The sequence below is a fragment of the Halichoeres trimaculatus genome, unplaced genomic scaffold (genome assembly GCF_033239565.1).
Source record: "Halichoeres trimaculatus isolate MK-OKI-2021-1 unplaced genomic scaffold, fHalTri1.1 fHalTri1_scaffold_8, whole genome shotgun sequence".
Lineage (NCBI taxonomy): Eukaryota > Metazoa > Chordata > Actinopteri > Labriformes > Labridae > Halichoeres > Halichoeres trimaculatus.
Genome location: NW_027437186.1, coordinates 36,545,432 through 36,566,840, shown reverse-complemented (window position 1 = coordinate 36,566,840; position 21,409 = coordinate 36,545,432). Strand labels below are relative to the sequence as shown.

At 39.6% G+C, this 21,409-nt stretch overlaps 1 protein-coding gene across 5 annotated transcripts in view; it reads left to right on the top strand.

The window, feature by feature from the left end:
- macrod2 (mono-ADP ribosylhydrolase 2) overlaps positions 1–21,409 on the top strand; it is a 925,620-nt gene that overhangs the window by 852,106 nt on the left and 52,105 nt on the right. For all 5 annotated transcript variants that reach the window (XM_074676103.1, XM_074676102.1, XM_074676100.1 and 2 more), the window contains exons 10-11: positions 6,575–6,613; positions 10,721–10,771. In XM_074676103.1, coding sequence (XP_074532204.1) covers positions 6,575–6,613; positions 10,721–10,771 — 90 coding nt within the window. The remainder of the gene's footprint in view (positions 1–6,574; positions 6,614–10,720; positions 10,772–21,409) is intronic.

The window sequence follows — 21,409 nt, the reverse complement described above, 5'->3', positions numbered from 1 at the left end:
GGCTCCATCTCTGCTGCTCCTCAATCAGCCGCAGCGCTGACAATATTAACACAGCCCACAGATCTGCGGGGGCTGCTGCTTCGGCTCCACTCCTTCACTCACTTTCCAGTTGACATTTATTTACATGGCTCCTAATACGCTCCATACCTCCAACCCGCACACCCACCCTAAAGATCCACAGCTGAGGCTTTCTCCTGAGCCCCCCCCGCTGCTGTGGAAGACGCACAGCCGTGGTGCACACACGCATCTTTCACATACGTGTAATTTGTGGACACAGGATGTGAAATGGCTACAGGAACCCTGCGAGGGGTGAAAATGAAGTCTGTGTTGGTTTCACCAGGATTTCCCTGGAGGGCAGGGAAATGAGGAGAGCACGGTGTGTTAGTGATTGCAGCATCGGGCTCAGAGTCTCTTTGCTTGATGTGAGGATTCAGTTTAGCTCCTCATGTGTGATTTTCTCATGTTTGGACCCAAAGCGCAGACATGTAGGAAGCACAGAATTCATCTCCTGACCTGCAGCTTATCAACATGTTCAGCGTTGGTCACGCATGGCGAGGCTCAGAACGTGGAGTCAATGCAATTCAGTTTATACTTTACAACCGGAGTGTCCTCAACCTCAGCATACCTCAAAAATCACAACTGCTGCATACCACACATCTGGCCTCGTGTGCAGTGCAGAAAAACAGTTTCCTGTAAGCAGCCTGAAGGCAAACTGGTTTTAGCGTTAGCAAATGTTTAAATAATGAAGTCATAATGTACGAGGTGTTTAATTTGACATGAGAAGAGAGCTTTTCCCACTTCTCTGCTCTTCTACCTGCTGGTCAAAATGAAGCAGAGTGAGGAGACATCCAGCTTGAAGTTTTAATGCACAGAGTAAAAAATGGTTTGATTCTACCCTTGGGAGAAAAACAAATAAATAATCTGCTGAAAAAGAGACGATACAGCCCATGAGTTAACGCTCTAAGTAGTTTGTTTCATCTATAAATGAACCAAGATGACTTCATCCGTTAAAATACTTTTTCTTTAGACCTCTGGAAGCCAATAACTGTTCAACATCATCTGTTCAGGAAGTAGTCCAGCTGCTACTTATGACTACAGCTCTGCTCAATGTGACATTAAAATGACGTATATTTAGCATAATTATCGACGTCCAAATCAGGTCTCTTGAAGGTGCAGAATGAAAGTGTTTTTTACCTCTTTTTCGGACGTCTTATGGAGGTCAGATTCACGTCTAAAAAATGTTTGGATCCATTTTAAACGTCTCATTGATGTCTAGATTTGGTCTGCAAAGACATCCAAATGCTGAACGTCATTAAAACGTCAAAAAAAAAAGTCAGATTTGGATGTCAAAATTTGTACCTATTTTGCACCTTGCTCTGACATCTAGACATGGTCTTTGACGGACCGACCACAGTACTGACTTGATCCGCATTTCTCTCCGATGTTCGATGTTTGGAGGGAGGGTTAAAGTTGTAGAAACACAGAGATGGAAACAAACTCAAAAAGCTTAAATGAAGCTCCTTTTGTAACTCATTTGAAGAACATTCATAATATTTGTCAACTGTAAAACAAACAATCGAACACTTCATAAACAGTTTGATCAAGTTGAGCCTCTCCACCATGATGATGATGATGATATTATGAATATGAAAAAATACACTGCGAAAACTGAAATCTCATCAAATGTTTTTGTCACATTTGAAGAAAAAATTGTCTTTTCCTACTTGGTATGAGCCACATTCACCTGAGCAGTCCAGAAAAATGCCTTAATTCGAGTTATTTCAGGATGAAATGAGGTCTGAAATGTTTGTTAACAAGTAAAAAAAAATCTGCCAAAAATTTGCTTAAAACTTGAATAATGGCTTAATACAAGTAACTTTTTTCTTGTTCCATTGGCAGATTTTTTTTACTTGTTACAGCAATTCAGACCTCATCTTGTCTTTAAATAACTTGAGACAAGACATTTTTAAAAAGAAATAATTTTAAAAAAAATGTCTGGAGAAAATGAGACGAAAACACTTGATAAGATTCAGTTTTTTCCACTGGATAGATCTTCAGACAAAACATTCAAAAAGGGACTGATGGAAAATTCATACGTGGAATATTTGAGTTTGCACACTGTGAAGTGTTTGGATGTTACAAAATAATTATCTATTAAATGCCGATTTTAGAGCAGAGATCGTTGTGTGAAACCGCACAGTGGACGTCGGACAGAGCGCCACTGTGCACGCGCTCTAAATGGACCAGAGGACCATCAGACCTCAGCACCCTGACTTCCCACGGCCTTATGTTCATTTCCTTAAATTGGCCGTATGTTTTACATTTTGACTTTACAACACCAGTAAATCTATGTACATAAGGAAATAAAGAAGGTTTCAAAGTTACACCGCTCTGTTTGTTAGCTCCTACGATGCGTACTAGTTTTTGACGCGTATGAATACACAGCTACAGAGTGCTACGCAGTCATCAGCATCGTCCACTTCGTCTTGAGTTGCGTCATAGTGTAGATTGTCTGTGTTTGTGCTCCATATTTTCCGCGGTGACTTATGCAGAATCCCGGGTTACGGCGCTGTAGGAACGGAACTTATTGGTAACTCAAAGACCACCTGTACCTGACAGATCTTGCTGATATTTCCAGTTGTCATGTCGTCATCTTTAAGAGTCGCTCGTTACTCGTGATAAATAAAAAGCCGACTGCATCTACGCCCACATGACAGAGAAGCTACAACTTCCAGGTCTGATGATCGTAGAAACTAAAGAATAAAATCAAAACCAGCCTGTGGCTCATAGTTCAACTCCCTTTTATTTGATCCATAAAAACAAACAGATTTTCCTTTTTTTCCATTTCAAAAAAGGAAAAAAAAGGACAGTTTTTCCAAATTTTTTTTTTTTTATCTTTCATTGAATATTAATCGTGTGAATGACAAACAGACTGTTTTCAAGAGCTCAGGCAGAGTTATGATGTCTTTCTTAGGCTGATTTATGCTTGATGTATCCAGAGGATCCGCGCGGACAAATGACGTCATTTTTGCACCTACGCCCCCTTTTACGTGAAAAATTTACACGCCACACGTACTCAAAAATTTCTAACCTGCCAAACGGAGATGCCCGGACAAGATGGTGGAAGAAAGGGATCTCCTAGTGGTGGACGTGCAGAAATACAGGCGTTTGTATGACTCTTCACACAGAGATCACCGTGACAACAGAGTGGTAAATAATTCTTGGCGTGAAATTGCGGCTACTCTTAGCAGAGAAAAGAAATCAGTTAAAAGTAAAACCTGTAAAAATTTATGTAAATGTAAATAGAGGCAAACTTCTTCTACTCTGGTTTAGTACTTTGGTCAAAGTTTGTTTGTGATACACTGCCCCCTGCAGTTTGGGAATGGACACCAACAGACGCCAGATTTCCGCACATTATGTTGCAGTTCGTCAGCTTTTCACCAAACTGAGGTTAGCCTTTCTTGGTTTCATATTGACCCTAAAGCAATCAGATCAGCGTCACGTCTTCGCATTAACCTCGTCACACAAGCCACAGAGCATATTCCCACAAATGTCAGACGATCTGAGTCATATGTTGTTTTGTTCATCTAAAAATGAAGCTAACCACCGAGTGTGGATCAGGGAATCTGATCTCAGCCCTGAGGGACAGGAGTGTCATCTATCATGGCTGTGGATGTATTAAATACATACACTCCCTGTTTTGACAGTGGGGTTGTGCTGTGATAATAATGTCGCAGCACATGACAGAAGCTCAGACAACCTCTGTTTCCATTCCTGCTCTATTGTTATTCTGTTTCACTGGGCCTTCCTTTGTTTCCCCCAAGCAGGGTGAGATTAATGCTCTGCTCCCTTAGATTCAGTGTTATACAAAAGGAAAGTCTGTCGCTGCATCCGCAGGGAGCCATGATGGTTACACTTCTACTGAACAGATGACAACAGCCTTTCATCAAAGCTAACGCTAGCTTTGCTTGTTAACCGCCGCACACTCACACACTTATTAATCTCACACGCTTTAAGTATGAACTCTGCACGTTAGATCAGACGTACTTTACATCCAGACACCAAACGTCTCCAGACACGCTGAGAGCGTATGGGTGTGTGTGTTCGTACGATGCAGGCATCAACAGCTCCTCTCTTCCCATCTCTCACTCTGCAACTCCTCCGTCTCATCCCCCACCGCGCGGCTCGGCTCATCCACCCAGAAACACCTCGACTTCTCTCCGTCTGCCTCACACAAAAGACGCTCAGAGACAAGAGGAAATCAAAGGCGTTTTTTTTAAGGCGCTGCTGTCCGGCCCAGCCTGCAGTGCTGGTAATTTCAGGAAATGGGAGGATTGGTGCCATTTATGCTGAGCCTACCTGTACGGACGTAATTGAAAAAGTATGTCTTGTGAATGTTAACCTACATACGAGGTCATTTGGTGTAATAACTCCTCAGATCCAAGGCCGTCTGGAGGGGGGAACCAGAGGAGGCTAAGAAGGGTTGTTGTTAAAGTTTGGAGCATGTTACAAGATGAAAAAGGAAACTGAAGTATTCTCAGAGCCTGGAAAAGACTTCTTTTTTTTTTTTACTCAAGAATCCCATTTCAATCATCCTCAGAGGCTCCGTTTAAAGAAGCAGATGCAGCAACCTTCACCACTAACAGGTTTCTGAACAGCGCTTTCCAAGCCTGAGGTTCAGCAGTATTAGCCCGCTGCTTTTTCAAACCAGATATGACTCTATTTGGACAGAGGAGGTTTTTTTTTCCTATTCTGGTTGGAGGGTTGGTCTAAGGCAAGGGTCGTCAACCTGCGGCTCTTTGATTCCTTTGAAGTGGCTCCTTGTAGCTTTAAAAATACAATTGAATAAATATTTTTTATTTTTCTTACAGAGGGTATTGATGATTAAGGACATTGACACTGAATAGAGTCATGGGTTAATATTGTCTTGTACTAAATCTGCATTACATCTGTCAATAACCCACCTGTAGCTAGATTTAAGTGATCAATCAATAAATGTTATCAAGTTCAGGTATTCTATGAACATTTTTAATTTTTTGGCAAGTTTTTGAAGAACTTTTTTTTTTTTTTTTTGTAAAGTTTGCAAAAAAATTTTTAGGTTTCAAACTTTAACTTGTTGTTTGCATGTTTTTTTTTATTTTTATTTCAAACTTTATGCAGGTTAATGACATTTCAATGTTTAACATTTTTTCTTATTTTTGATATTACATTTTTTTAAATCTTATTTAAAAATTTGTGGAAATTCTTGAAATTTGGGGGTATTTCTTAAACATTTTTTGAATTTTCATTTTTTTGTGTTGGGTGTTTAATCAATAAATGCAATCAAATTCAGGTATTCGATGAATTTACAATTTTTTGCATATTTCTAAAACAATCTTTATTTTGTAGTGTTTGCAATTTGTTTGGATTTCAAACTTTGACTTTTTTTGTATTTTTTATTGTAAACTTCTTGAAGATTTCAAATATTTCAATGTTTTACTTTTTGCTAATTTTAAATATTACAAAATTTGAAAATTTGGTAAAATTCTTGAAATTCTGAAGGAATATTTACATATTTTTGAATTTTAATTTTTTATTTAAAAATATTTTTGAAATTTTTGCAAATTCTGAAACTTTACATTTTTTGTAATGTTTAGAAATTTTTAATTTCAAAATATCACTTATTTTTTTGCATTTTTCCAAAATATTTTTTTATTTTATATATATATATATATTTTTTTTTAATTTTGCAAATTTTTGGAATCACATTTTTTGTATTTTTTTTTCAATTAAATGCCTTTTTTTCAGGAAAATCCTGCTGAACTTTCATTTAAGTTATTTAAGGAAAGTTCATAATGATAACAATAATAAATTTTAATGAAAAGCACCTTTCAAAACACCCAAGGACACTTTACAGGATAAAACAACAATTAAATCAACAAAACGAAAAATCAGCAAAATATAACAGATAGCGGTGGAAAGTTATTCAGAAAATTTATTCTGCATTTCTCCATATTACATTTAAAATAGCACATAATGTTTAGTTAAAAGCATCTGTCATCAAATTTCAGTGTCGTTTTTGGTGCCCCCCAATGGACAAAAATGTACAACTTGCGGTCCCTTTTGGAGACCTGGTACACTGGATTTGGTGATCTGTAGAAGTTTGTTTCCAGATGAAGTTGATCTTATCCATGTTATCTTGAAATCCAGGATTAAACTTAAATGGATTAACAGATCCCAGATAACAAAAATTGGATTTCCTAAGCCGGATCATTCCCATCCTGGAAAACCTTACTCGAGTTGCGACTCAAAGGTTTCTTCGTGTCTCAGAGTATCAGCCTTTTCTAACCGCCCCCTGCTGGTCTTTTCAGAGAATGCAGGCTAAGGACACTCATTTCTCCTCAGTCTGTGACTAATAAGAAAAAAAGCTCTTCAGCCTCTGCTTTTATTGGTTTGCTGATTTAATCAGAGTGAACACACAGCGCTGACACACACCGCCGTAACATCACAATCAGGCAGATAAGCTGTGATGACTGCTGCACTGTGTATTATAAAACCACACGCTTTGACACACTGTCTTTCCTTCTCCTGACAGACAATGACATGGAGGTTACGGAGGAGCAGCTGAAGGGAGGTGAGTGACAGAGTGTTTCATGGTTGCCTTTTTCCCCTGAACACCTCCATTAACGCACACAGAGGCTGAGCGCGGCGCCGTCTCAGCGGGTGACAGTGATTTGTGAGGTTTCTATCCCAGAGATGGAGATTAAATGTTTATTCATTTGGTGACAAGTTGAATCCTCGGCGCGGTTAAAAATACTCCACATCAGCTACATTACGTTACAAGAGCTTAAATCCAGGGTTCATTCCCAACACCTTCCTCTTCATCCGGCTTAGGGCCACAATGCCTTTAAGACCACCTAACGCGGTGACAAAGAAAGAGCAGAGCAACATCCCCCGCAGCACGCGCCAGGTGATAGCACAAACACAACTGTCGGCGCGTAATGCTTTTATCACGGCGCCATCTTGGCACGCGGCCTGAAACTCCCAGATACTGCTTATCAGGATAAACTATTGACATTTGTCTGCGCGCTGGCGTCCTGAATGAGCAATGGAGCGAGCGGAGAGCCTCGTGGAAGTGTGGGCTTTGTTGGAACGGTGGGAACAAGAGGAAAGAGTTCAGCGTGAAGCGTTTGATGAAGTTTAAAGTGTTCCCACTTCCTGCGAAGGACAGGAGGTCTTTAAAAGCACCTGACGGGAGTTTTTAAGAGGAGTCTTTCTAAAGACGTCATGCAGTTGCACATGTGCAGCCAACTAAGCGGAGAACAATGTTAGTTTAACTGTCGTGGAAGTGTTGGCTGCAGCTGGAGAACCCGGGGTGCTATCAAAATGTTTTTTCTCCCAAACTCACCCCCATGATTTGCCAATTACACGCATCTGTGTTTTCACTGAGACTTCATTTTGGGAGGACATAAAAGGCTGTTTTATAAGTGCACTGTAAAATGTGATATTCCAGAGTGAAACAATGTGCACGTAACGGCTGAATCGTAAAGACTTGGCTGAGAGGAAGAGCGTGTGAGAGTTTGTGTTATTGTTTTCTCTCTGTTATTTCACACGGCGTACGGTTTAATAACACAGCACCGCGGCGAATCACGCCAAACAGAAATAACCCCTGATAATTCCTCGCTCTGCGGTGTCACGGTGCCAGCCCTGTCCTGGTCCAGTTTGGCCTTGTTTGATGGGCTCCTCTGCCCGAGCCAAGAACTGGCCTTTTATTCTGCTCCATCAGCCAGAGTTTGAATCAGCGCAGCCTGGAGCCCATTCAAAGCCTCCGCCGACTGCTATTCTCTCATGGAACTGCGCTTTTGTCCCGGACTGAGCTCTGGAGTCGGTCTCAAAGCCTCACATTCTTCCCTCCTCTCCCACATGACTCTTTTTTTCATGCAGGTAAAAAACAAAACCGTGTAGGAGCCATCGAGTTCTCCCACAGGCTCACGAAGCGTAGTCAGCTGAGAGCGAACGGCCAGGACGCAGAGATGGTCACAAGTCTTTCTCTGCAAGTCCAAGTCTTAGGTCACGAGTCTAAAGGTCTTTGGACACTTGGTCCATTTTTTGTCGGATGCATTTTTTGGATCCATACCTGAAAAAAAATAAAAATCACGCACAGACACATTGCACACTGAATGCGTTGTGTTTATTTTTGTATTAACTGTGAAAATTCAAGCAGCCGATCCTGAGCAGTGGCTGTCAGTATGTTCGGCATATGCACATGCATGTGTGTCACACACAAACACAAGTCTTCATTCATCATTTAAACCAGTGGTTTTCAAATGGGGGTAGGGGAAGCCACTCCAGAGGGTGTGCAAGATTCAAGAAAGGATATTAAACAACAGCAACAAACCTTAAACACCATTTATTCAATCAATGTTTGAATCCAGTAGAAGTTTAGGTTCTCAAACTGAGTACTTTATCCAACAGACACAAACAGTACAGCGCTGTGTTTACGTCTTTTTTTCCAACCAAAACTGCTTTGCATTTGTTCAGGGATACTTGGCAGAAAAAAACATATCATATCAAAAAGTTTGAGAACCACTGATCTTAACATCAGCCATAATGTGTAAAGAAAGTATGACAGAAAAGTGATGTTGCAAGCAGCCAACATCATCTCTAAATGGTCTAACTATCCAGGAAATTAGTTGGGTGGATGCTAATAAAAGCAAAAAAAAACCTGTTCAGAGAAAATAATGACAGGCCAAAGTTTCAGAGCGAGTGTACAAATGTGACTGACATAACATGGGATCACATTTTGTGCTAACGTGCATCAATTTTAGATGAAAAAAAAAAAACGAACTCAGTGTGCAAAGACCTTGAGTGAAGTCTCTAAAAGATAAATCTTGTGAGCTTTTGTCCTCTGCTGCTATCAGGTCTATTAAGAATACTGCTCAGCTGTATCTACCAAAACATTCAAAGCATCTACTTTATTATCACTCCTGCACTGCAAAAAAAAAGAAATCTGATCAAGTGTTTTTGTCTTATTTTAGGTAAAAATTGTCTTATTAGACTTATTATGAGACATATTCACCTGACCAGTCCAGAAAAATATCTGATTTTAGTTATTTCAAGACAAAAGGAGGTCTGAATTGCTAACAAGTTTTTAAAAAAAACCACCAATGGAAGAAGAGAAATTTGCTCAAAAATTGCTTAAAACTAGAATAATGTCTTAATACAAGTAACTTTTCTCTTTTCATTGGCAGATTTTTTTTAACTTGTTACAAAGTTCAGACCCCATTTTGTCTTTAAATAACTTGAAACAAGACATTTTTCTGGACTGGTCAGGTGAATGTGGCTCATATTAAGCCTAAAAAGACATTTTCTACTGATAATGAGAGAAAAACACTTGATAAGATACAAGTTTTTTTGCAGTATATCTATAAGCATTCAGTGTCAGTACTGATTAACTGTTTGATATTTGATCCTATCCAGACCCTGCAGACTTTGATCTGGATCCTGCAGACGTTGCAGACAGTGCTCCTTTTGTTGGTCCTGTTTAAATTTTAACTAAATGTAATGAAAATGTTACAACAGCATCTGCAGGTCTGTGTTGGTCACCATTGCTATAATCCAAGTGACACCAAATGATGCCGCGAGGTACACACCCGATACGTAAAGTGGTTACCATAGTTACCATAAAAAAAGGACGGATTCACTTTAAGCTCATTAGAGTTTCCTCAATCCTTATACGACAAAAGAGAAAATATGATAGAAAGGGGTGGGAGGAATAAAAGGTTTTTTGTTTGTTTGTTTGTTTGTTGTTTGTTTGTTTTTGTTTTGTTTTTGTTTTTTCCGGCGATATCAAAATCGGGATTCTTTGTCAAAAGAACATGTTTTTTCAAATCCAAATTCTTCATTTTAGTCTTTATCAAGTGCTTTTGTCTTGTTTTAAGTAAAAATTGTCTCGTAATACTTAAAATTAGTCATATTCAACTTGTCAGTCTACAAAAATGTCTTATTTTAATTTGTTTAAAGACAAAAATGAGGTCTGAATTGCTTATAACAAGTGAAAAAAAATCTGCCAATGAAACAAGAAGAAATTCAGACCTAAGTTTTTTTCTTTAGATAACTTGAAATAAGACATTTTTCTGGACTTGTCAGGTTATATTAAGTCTAAAAAGTCATTATTTACTGAAAATAAGACAAAAACACTTGATAAAATTTTAGTTTGTTCCAGTATATTAACAGGATTGGAAAGAAGTTCCCTCTTTTCTCCAGTAGAAGGCGAAATGTTTCTCTCTGACTCAATAAATAAATAAATAAATAAATAAATAAATAAAGTGGATTTGGATGTGACGTGCATTTTATGGCAAAACATGGCTCCTGATACAGTTTGTAGAAATCACATCATCATTTAACTTTTCACATGGTTATGGTCAATCGTAAATATCGATGATCACAATTTAAACCGAATCCGAAATCCCAAAAATCGTAATAGAATTGAATTGTGAGAATAGCGAATCATCCTAGCCCTGATGATTGTTCTCGACTGACCTGGAGTCCCGTCTCTGCCAGGATGGAGTAATCACTGGATGAGTTTGGCTCGTCAGAAGTCATCGTTAGCGCAGCATCTCTCATATAACTGTTCAAATTGACAGGATGCGACGCCCTCTGCGTCCTGATGGTGTTTGGGGATAACGATGCACCCGCCCACCTCCATAAATCAACCTTTAATCTTTTTTATCTTTAACAGACACCGAGCCACCGACCACGAAGCCGAAGGAGGAGAGTGAAGAGAGCAGAGGTAGGCCCGCGTGCTGCGTGTCTGCTGCAGATGTGTTTGTGTTGTATTTTAATGTGATTAATGATAGCTGCGCGCTCCGCCGCGGTACAGGAAATACTCTGCATTGATATGTGTGTACACAGGAATTTGTTTGTGGGTTACAAAGCCGAGCAGCGTGTGGTTGGTCAGTAATCTCCTGCTCTCGGATGCCAAGTTCGTCTTTGGGGAAATGAATAGAAGATGAAGCTGGGTCTCTTTAAAAGAATGTTTTCTTAGAGGCAAACTTGTTTAAGAAGCCATTATCTGGCTATTCTGCAGTTTCAGCCCCTTTGGATGTGTAATATTGAAACAGTTATAGGCTGCTCCGATACGATGGACCACAGATAATTAGATTCTTACACCGGAGGGTGTTAGTAGGCAATTAAAACCGTACACCATCCATTTGTCTTCCAGCCTTAAGGTTGCAGGGAATTTTTGAAGATAGCTGGATGCTTGTTTTCTTCAGGGAAACGGTTCCTCTCTGCGAACGTGAGCAGATAACGCCGACACTTCAAGGGCGTCAATATATTCTGCGCCGTTAAGCAAAGCACAATATGTCGTTTCAACATACCTTTTTATAATCCACAGCAGTAATTCAATATGATTCACAAATTCAATCACCAGCATTAGGAGGGCATAAGTATTTTGTAATAATCTTTATAAATCCTAATTTATCAGGCCCGGCAGCTTAATAGTAACTAATCCATTCACAAAAGGCCTTGGCACAGCTTTCCAGCATGGGAACACTCAGTCCTTGAGACAACCTCTCTCTCAGGAAGGGAAGAAATGATTTTGTGCCGCCTGCACTGTAAAGGTTAGGTCTGGTTCAATGCAGCCTATAGAAAGGATTAATCATAAGAAACACTCGGATGTCACGATGGCACAGAGCAGAGGAAACGCGACGGCGTAAACAGACCTTCAGATCCATGAAGCTGGCGTTGGAAGAGTCAAACGGCTCCTCTGTGTCAGATCTCAACAATAGCACGGCGATATGTTCAGCCGCCTGTCCATACGGCAGCAAAGCAGGTCACCTATTTGCTGTAGTCAATAAGTGGAGCACTTTTTGGAATAAATTACCCCGAGCTGCAGCAGAGTTAGTGGAGTGTGTCTGTCAATATGCTCCCAGTGTGATCCATCACATCCATCACGCTCCTCGGGGGGATTCACCCTCCCTCAGTCTGCGGGTCAGGCATGAGGGGCTCTTAGGTACAGCTCTGATGAAGAGAAAACATTCAGGCTTTCTTCGCTGGTTTTTCATGATAAATACTCTGCTTGGTGGAGCCAGGGTAATTATTTCACTCCCACAAGCTGCAGCTTTTTGCATTTGTTTTACGACTGCCCGAGCAGAAATGAAGACGGCTGAGACGGACGGAAGATGGAAAAAAAACGACAAACAGCGAGTGATGCATTTGTCAACGAACCTTTATCACGTGACAAAAACAGGAGACATAAACGGTGGTCACATGACGATAAAATAATGTAGTATAGTATAATGTTGTGTTGTTGGCGAATAAAAACGGGACTAAATGGGGTTTACAAAATAAAAACTCATTTTCTTTAAGCAAAACAAGACAAGCCGAAATGTTGTAACTTTATTTCGTCTCACTTTTTATTATTCTGCATCAGGTCGAACCGTGCAGACCCAAATGACATCACTTCCTCATTCCCAACTCACGTGACGTTATTTAGACAATGCAGCCATGGTGGGTTAAACTTAACGACTCAAAACACAAACTCAAGTCTAACACGACAAAAGGAAGCAATGGCAGGCCAGCCGTGGTTCATCTTTGGGGAAAAAAAGAAAAAACGACATTCGGACACAATTTCATTACGTAGAAGTAGATAAGAAATCTGGATGTGTTGTGGAAGAAGATTGTGAGAAATAGGGTCTCAAAATAAAATACAAAAAAAGGAAAACATAAAAAATGAAATAATAAACAATAAACAAATAAAACTTGAAATTAAGTTTTTTTTTTCTTGCATTGTCATTTGAAATAGTTTCATTCAAATTCATGTGTGTGTATTTCTCAAATGTTTGGCAGGAAAAATAAATATGTTGTAAACTTAAATAAGAGCGCCTGAAACTGAATGTTAGGTATCAGTAGGGATCAGGTACTTTTATAGGTACCAAAATTCTGTAAAAAAAGTACCTGGTACCAATTCACAAAACTTAAAGGTACCATGTTTAGGTACCTAAACCATAGACTGTATAAAACATGGACGTAGTCTCCCCAACATCACCTGTCTGTTTCTGAAACAGAAAATGAAGCAGATCGGCTACAGCGGCCATATTGGTAGTGGCAAAGACTTTGCCTACAGCCATAGGGCGCCTGTCGGTCACGTGACCCTGAGCTGTGCCTCTCATTGGGGGAGCTCGTGATCTTGATATTGTCTGAACGGCCAAGTTAGAAAAAAGTTCACCCCCTGTGCAGTGTGATAGTAAAATTAGCGACTCAGACAGGAGACGTTTTTTGAACCAGGCTGTAAATAGGTTAATTTCTGCTTTGAAAACGGCTTTTTTTGGCTCGGTGTGTTTGTGACTTCCTGTATTTCTGAAGCCAGCCTCAAGTGGACACTGGAGAAACAGCAGATTTTAGCACTTCAGCACTGTCTCATATTCTTAGACCGATTGCTGCTTGACCTAAACACATCCTTGTGACTGTGAAAGAGTGGAAGAGAAGGCGATTTTCCATGCTGGACATAAGCATAGCATTGCAAAGTTATTTATTGAATAATATATTTGTCAAACTCAATTTTTTTAATTTTTTATTATTAAACAAATCAATTTTTCTTACCATATAAACACAAAAAAGTACCAAAAATTGCTACCATTGAGTACTAGTACCAATTGCCAGGTACTGGGCACCGGAACCGTATCGTTTAAAATGTGAAAGGTACCCATCCCTGGTATCAATGATATAGTAAGACAACCTTCTTTGACTTGTGAAACCAGTGGCTTAAAGAAAATTTTGATCTTGCTAGGTTCAGTATTGACCCAAATATAAGATGACCCTCCCTCATTTAAAGACCAAGCTTTAAAAAAAGACTCATAACCAAAATCTACTTTGTTCCTATTTTTTATTGAAATTCTGACACAATCATTGAAATAATAGAGACTGTTTTCATTTTTGGCTTTAAATCCAGTCGCTAAGATCTGTGTTTCAGATGCAACTCTGATGACAGCTCTGGTAATGGACATGCCTCTGTTTTGTTTCTCAGCACACTCTCCAGTCAGCCTCATAGTATCGGCCGCTTTAAAGACTACAATAAGCTTTTCTTTTCCTTTACAGTTTGCATTTTTCAGACAGTCTTTGTGGATGATCGATCTTAACGGACATTTCACTCTGTAACTCCATATTTTAGTCAAGAACAAGGGAGTCCATAGTGAAACCCCCATACGTAGAGATTAGAAGGATGCATACACACCAATAGGATTCATACAGAGTCTTAACAGGAGGAGGCAGCAGCTGGGTAGCAAAAATGTAGCAGGGATAAGACGGAGTGATACACGCTGTGATTGGTTGAGAGGGGTTAGAGATTGAACATCAGCCTGTCAGCTGATCACAGCTGGACATATGGCTTCTGTGTCCTGCATGAACTTACGCTAACTCCATATTTTGTCCACCTGACAGTTATTTAACGAGTCTGCTGCATTGACCAGCTTTATCTTAACATTAGCATCAAAACTCTGACTCAGTTTTCTGCTAACTCTCCAACTTTTGGTCCACTTTGCTCCCGACAGTCACCGCTCCTCGATCACTGTGTCTCTGCTGAGACTGACAGATGACCTCAGCCACCATGAGGTCACTGGTTTTACAAAGAGCTGGCGCCCTCTGCTGTTGCGGCTGTGTAGCGACACTAGACAACTATCATCACGTCAATAGTTAGACCTCGATTATAAGACGACCCCCCAACTTTTTACTTTATTTTCAACAAAAAAAACTTCTGTTCTATTCAGGTCAATGTGGTACTTGTGCTATACACTGCAAAAAACTGAAATCGTATCAAGTGTTTTTGTCTTTTTTTAAGTAAAAATTGTCTTATTATACTCAATATGAGCCACTTTCAACTTATCAATCCAGAAAAATGTCTTGTTTCAAGTTATCAGAGTACAAAAATGAGGTTTGAATCGCTTGTAACGAGTAAAAAAAATCTACCAATGGAACAAGAAAAAAATGCTTAAAAATGTCCTTGAAACTAGAATAATGTCTTAATACAAGTAACTTTTCTCTTGTTCCATCGGCAGATTTTTTTTACTTGTTACAGCAATTCAGACCTCATTTTTGTCCTTAAATAACATTAAACAAGACATTTTTCTGGATTGGTCATGTGAATTTGGCTCATATTGAGTCTAAAAAGGAATTTTCTACTGAAAATAAGACAAAAACACTTGATAAGATTTCAGTTTTTGCAGTGTATTAACTGGGTTAAAAACAATTGGATCACTAAATAGAGACAAAAGTACAGTTTTCGTCACTTCAAACTAGTCCTGGATAATTCTGGCTAAAATAAGACTAAAATAATCAAATTTTTAGTCGACTAAGAATTCACTACACTGACAAAAAGTTAAATTTAAGAAATTATTTTTTCTCTTATATTTAGTAAAATTGTGTTTTTATGCTCAATATGTGTAGCATCCACCTGACCTGTCTAGAAAAATGTCTTATTTCAAGTTGTTTAAAGACGAAAACGAGGTCTGGATTGCTTGTAACAAGTAAAAAAAAAACCTGCCAGTGTTGTAAGAAAAATGTGTAACCTTAAATTAGAATTATTGTCTTGATGCAAGAAATTTTTATCTTACCCCATTGACAGATTTATTTTACTTCTTACAATGAATTTAGACCTCATTTTTCTCTTTAAATAACTCGAACTAAGATGTTTTTCTGGATTGGTCAGGTGAATGTGGCTTACATTGAGTCGAAAAAAAACCTTATTCACTGAGAATAAGAAAAAAACACTTGGTAGGATCTCAGTTTTTTTTGTAGTGTAGCCTAAAAAGAGTATAAACATGACACAAAGACTAAACAGGCGACTAAAAACACCAGCATGTAACATTTAGTCCAACCGACCAATATCTTTCTTCTCTTGAGCCACTGCAGCTTTAGAAACCTTCGTCCTCTTTCTTCAATCCTCATTTATTTGCTTTCCTTGCTGTGATATTTGGAACGTCCTACTTCTGCAAACCTTTTTAATGTTAAAGAGCCTCACAAGTTTAATTCTAATTACACTTATTCAAAGACCAACACAACGGGGGACTTGTTTGGATTTGATGAGCGATGATTCTTCAAAAGAAGCCACCGCACGATCCCTCATCAAGTACAAATAACCCTGAAGTGTGTTTGCAAAAAGAGGGTCACAGATTAACTGCTTGTGTGTTTATGTGTGTGTGTGTGTTGTAAGAGATGCTGTGATGTAATCCTCATGAAACAGAGGCACAGTGTGCGGATGCTGCGAGCTAAAGGCAGAAAAAGAGACAGAGCCAGGAAAAGAGGGCGGAGGGACTGAGAGGTCCAGGGTGGAGCGCAGCCTCGCAGGAGCACACCTGACTTGGCAGGCGTCCTCTCACTGTCTATTATTTGATATCAGATTGGTATTAGTGAGATTAGTGGATGTCACAGGGCGGAGTAGATGCAAACATCCAGCCAGGAATCAATGCTTGGCTCACCTGCTCGGGAAAAAGCAGCAGAAGAGAGGGCAGGAGTGGATGGACATGCAGGGTAATAACGCCACGTGTGGACGGACAGTGAGCCTCTTTTACACCCTGTACATGGCAAGCCCATTTAACATTTAATATCTACATTTTTCTCTCTGGAATTAACATTATAGATATCAACAACATAATTGTGACTCGTCAAAAATACAGTTGGAGATATCTATAATTCAGTTTTGACTAATCACAATGACAGTTAGAGATATCTGTAACTCAGTTCCCACTAGTCAAAACTGAGTAACAGATATCTGCAATGATCAGAGTTGGGGTCCGTTACTCAAAAAGTAAAGAGTTACCCGTTACTTGTTACTATTGAAAAAAGTAGTGCCTTACACTGCTTGATTACTCCATGGAAATAGTAAAGAAGTTACACTACTCGTTACACTACTTTATCCCCCTGATACATCTTTGTATGCTTCAAGAGATTCGCGGTTGTGTTCCATGCAGTATTCAGCCTCTTATTTCCGGGGCATAACTTGCATTTTACGGTCACGCTCTTCTCCTTCTGCTCTACAAAATCAAAATAATGTGCATATGAACTGTCACAGTAAAATCGGTTACCTTATATAAATCTGTGCCCCACTGACAACACTACACTCCCTCCCACTGTAAATGCCCCTTTTAAAGGATAATTTTGGTTTATACAGATTTTACATTGTTTATATCATGAAGTATAACAAAATACTCACCCAGAAGGCTTTCCTGATCCAAGCAGTGCTTCGGGAGATATTTAGATCCAAAATCGTGCAGTGGACGTCCGTATAATGGGATCCATCGGGGGCATAGACAGCGCCGCTCCTAAAACTGCATTAATCGTCCAAAAACTTGTGTTTGTCACCAATATTGGTGGTCCGCTCCGAGATAGTCCTCTGTTGCAGTCTATGTCGCTCCAGACAGCACTGTGTGGCTGTAATGACCTCTGAACTCACAAAGACTTTGTTTACGTTTGTCCCTTAAAGAAAGGAGTCAGCTTTCCAGAGAGTACTGTGCATGCGCAGTACTTTAAAAGGGGGCATTTACAGTGGGACAGAGCGCAGTGTTGTCAGTGGGGCACAGATTTATATAAGGCAACCAATTTTACTGTGACAGTTCCATCAGCCCTGATCCGGAAGAGATAGCGAGTAGTTGCTCGTATGGCCACCGTTCAATCTCCTGGTGGTAATAAAAAGAACTCCGCTTAAATAGTAATACTGTGGTTGCTCTATTTGCAGTCATTGTAAAAGTAACGATCATGGTGTTTCATTTGTAACTCTAGTTTAATTACTAATCTAGGAGGAGTAGTGCCATTACACTACTCGTTCCTATCAAAAGTAATTTAACTACTTGTAACGTTCGTTACTTGTAGTTATATACCCAACTCTAGCAATGACTCACCGAAAGCTGCCCTTTGCCTCGTCACGCATCCTAAATGTCACTTGCAGATATCTCTAATTCAGTTTTGACTATCCAGAATTACCATTAAAGATATCTGAAATGTGATTTTGACTGTCAGAAATGTGTTCATGACGCTGGACATGCGAGGCTTCCCATTGGATACTGACCCAAATAAACTGGAGGAGAGAAGAAAAAGAAAAAATCATTTTAACAGTTTTCTTAGCAGAAGAAATGAAGATTGTGGTCATCGACAAGATATTTAGAAAATGCCATGAAATAGAACAAATTTATAATCAGGGACTTTGTGGTGAACAAGAGCTACTGTATTTTCCCTCCATAAGGCGCACCTAAAAGCCTTCAGTTTTCTCAAAAGCTGACAGTGCGCCTTATAATCCGATTCGCCTTATATATGGATCAATATTGATTAATCATGGCTACCGTAGTCAGGGGGCATCGCCGGAGTAACAGCGGTAAGCAGGAAGAACCTGTAAAGAGAAATTCTGCTAAGTGCTAACATTAGCTCACAGGCTGGCCCGGGCTTCTTCTCTTGTTTATTGTTAGAACAATACAGCGCCCCCCCAAAGGTCTGGCATGTGAACTGATCTCTGGAAACGGCTTTTGTGGACAGCAGAAACGGCTTCGTCTTTACAGCTCACTTTTTTTGAAAACGGCACAGAAAATAGTTGGATAGGAAAATGTGCGGCTCTGTGTGGATGTAGCCTGAGTGTGACGAACTTATCTGACTGTTTTGTTGACATTCCCTTTAGCGCAGCTCCATCTAGTGGATGCATAACGCAACCCCAGCCACTACTATAGCTTCTACTCTATGCGCCTTATAATGCGGTGCACCCTATATATGAAAACAGTTTTCAAATAGGCCATTCATCGAAGGTGCGCCCTATAATCCGAAGCGCCTTGTAGTGCGAAAAATACGGTACGTTCACTAGAGAGTTGTGCAAGAAATCTACGACGCATTTGTCATCATTACAGATATCTGCAACATCAATTCACCGAGTCAAAACTCTGTTTCAAGATATCTGTAATTACCATTTGACTAGTCAAAATAAAAGTTTAAGATATCTTGAATTTGAGATATCTCTAACTACAATTAATTTAAAGATATCTGTAACTTGATTATAATTATCTGCAACTAAAATATGGCTATCCATAAATCTAGTTGCAGATATCTACAATTTCATTCTGACTAGGCGTAATTCCAGTTCAAGATATCTATAATGGCATTTTGACTAGTCAATGTGTAATCAAAGATATCTATAAATGCTATTATAGATATCTTTAAAGGGATAGTTCAGTTTTTTTGAAGTGGGGTTGTATGAGCTCTATGTGACCACTAAGGACATTAGATACAGTAGAAAGTTGTCTCCTCTCCCTCAGTAAGACACAAACTTTAATCGATGGTGACGAGGAAATAGACGCTAACAGGGAAAGACGGTACCAGATTCAAAGGCTATTTTCTCTGCCTACAAGAACTAAAATCAAAAAGTAATACCACAGTTTAAGAGTACGCTACATTAAATATTTTTTAAGTGCATTAAGTCTTCGGAAATATAAACATTTATCTGGACCTAACTAACTGGTTATGTTTTCTTTCCGCGCAGCGCTAGTGCGCTCCGTCCCCCCTCCTCCTCTCAGCTGTAGGGAATGTAAACAAGCTATTCTTCGGGCGCCGGTTGTAGCCTCGTGTAAGTTTGATCAAATATCGTAATTCTTTTGTTTGTTCTCTAAGGATTGTGAGGCAGCGTAGGAAATTCAAAATGAGTGACTATGACAGCGACGACGAAGTTTCATTCACTTTGGAACCAAAAGGATACCTGTATGAACCGGAGCACACAGAAGATCAGGAGCTGCTACAGATGGAGACTGAAAGGAATACAGAGGAAACATCCACGGACACTGGACATCAAGACAGAGTGGGAAATACTCAGTGGTGTAAATGTCTGAGCTGTGACTCAATGCCCACGGATGCTGAGTGTTACTGCTGTCACGAGTGGAACTTGGTTACAGACACTCTTCAGGATTTCCCTGCTCTTCTGAATTCTGGAGTGTCCTGTAACAGCAACAACAACAACAACAGTTGTGGCAACAGTAACACTCAGCATCTCAATGTCCAGTGTCTGTGGATGTTTCCTCTGTATTCCTTTCAGTCTCCATCTGTAGCAGCTCCTGATCTTCTGTGTGCTCCGGTTCATACAGGTATCCTTTTGGTTCCAAAGTGAATGAAACTTCATCGTCGCTGTCATAGTCACTCATTTTGAATTTCCTACGCTGCCTCACAATCCTTAGAGTACAAACAAAAGAATTACGATACTTGATCAAACTTACACGAGGCTAATACTTGCAAGCATAGCTTGTTTACATTCCCTACAGCTGAAAGGAGGAGGGGGGGCGGAGCGCACTAGCGCTGCGCGGAAGATCACGAGTTAGTTAGGTCCAGATAAATGTTTATATTTCCGAAGACTTAATGCACTTAAAAAATATTTTATGTATCATACTCTTAAACTGTGGTATTACTTTTTGATTTTAGTTCTTGTAGGCAGAGAAAATAGCCTTTGAATCTAGTACCGTCTGTCCCTGTTAGCGTCTGTTTCCTCGTCACCATCGATTAAAGTTTGTGTCTTACTGAGGGAGAGGAGACAACTTTCTACTGTATCTAATGTCCTCAGTGGTCACATAGAGCTCATACAACCCCACTTCAAAAAAACTGAACTATCCCTTTAATGGAAGGGGGTTGAAGATATCTTGATTTGGAATTGTGACTAGCCAGAATGAAATTGTAGATATCTGCAACTAGATTTATGGATAGTCATAATTTAGTTGCAGATATCCACATCTCACATTGTGGTTATCCATAATTGAATTTAAGATATCTGTGATGAGAAACCCCACACACATGAATGGGGAAAGGGGCGTGATTTGTCCTAGGAGGAATTAAGTTGTGGATATCTGAAATTACAATTGTGGATAGGAATAATGTCATTGTGGATATCTGAAATGTTCAGTTTGACTCGGAAGAATTGAATTGCGGATATCTGTATGAAATATCCAGACTAGCTATTAAATGTTAAAAGGGCTTGCCGTACCTGTACGCCCTTTTCTTCATGTGACATGTGAAGGGTCTGTGAATGATATCTGCTGGTCATCTAAGAGCCCTTTTTCTCCACACATGTCTCATGAATTTTTCAAACCCCCTTTTTTATCTCTTTTGTCCTTTGCTCCAGTTTGCTTTAATAGAGAGAAGAAAGCGTATCCCAGGTTAACTTCTCTTTCTGTTTACTCCAGCGTCACACATGTAGGACACATGAGCAAAGGTTGCATTTCAGCATCTGAATTGTTTATGTCCTTGAGATACTGTACCCCCTCTTGAATGTGGTGTTGACATAAATAAATCATCAAAGTGTGTGTGAACACCCCGGCGATGCCCCTCATTCAGCAGGAGTGCAGACGAGAGCCTGAAATTGGCTTTTAGTCGCTGTTTTTCTGAAAGTGGAATCCATGGGAATATTGACACTAAAAGT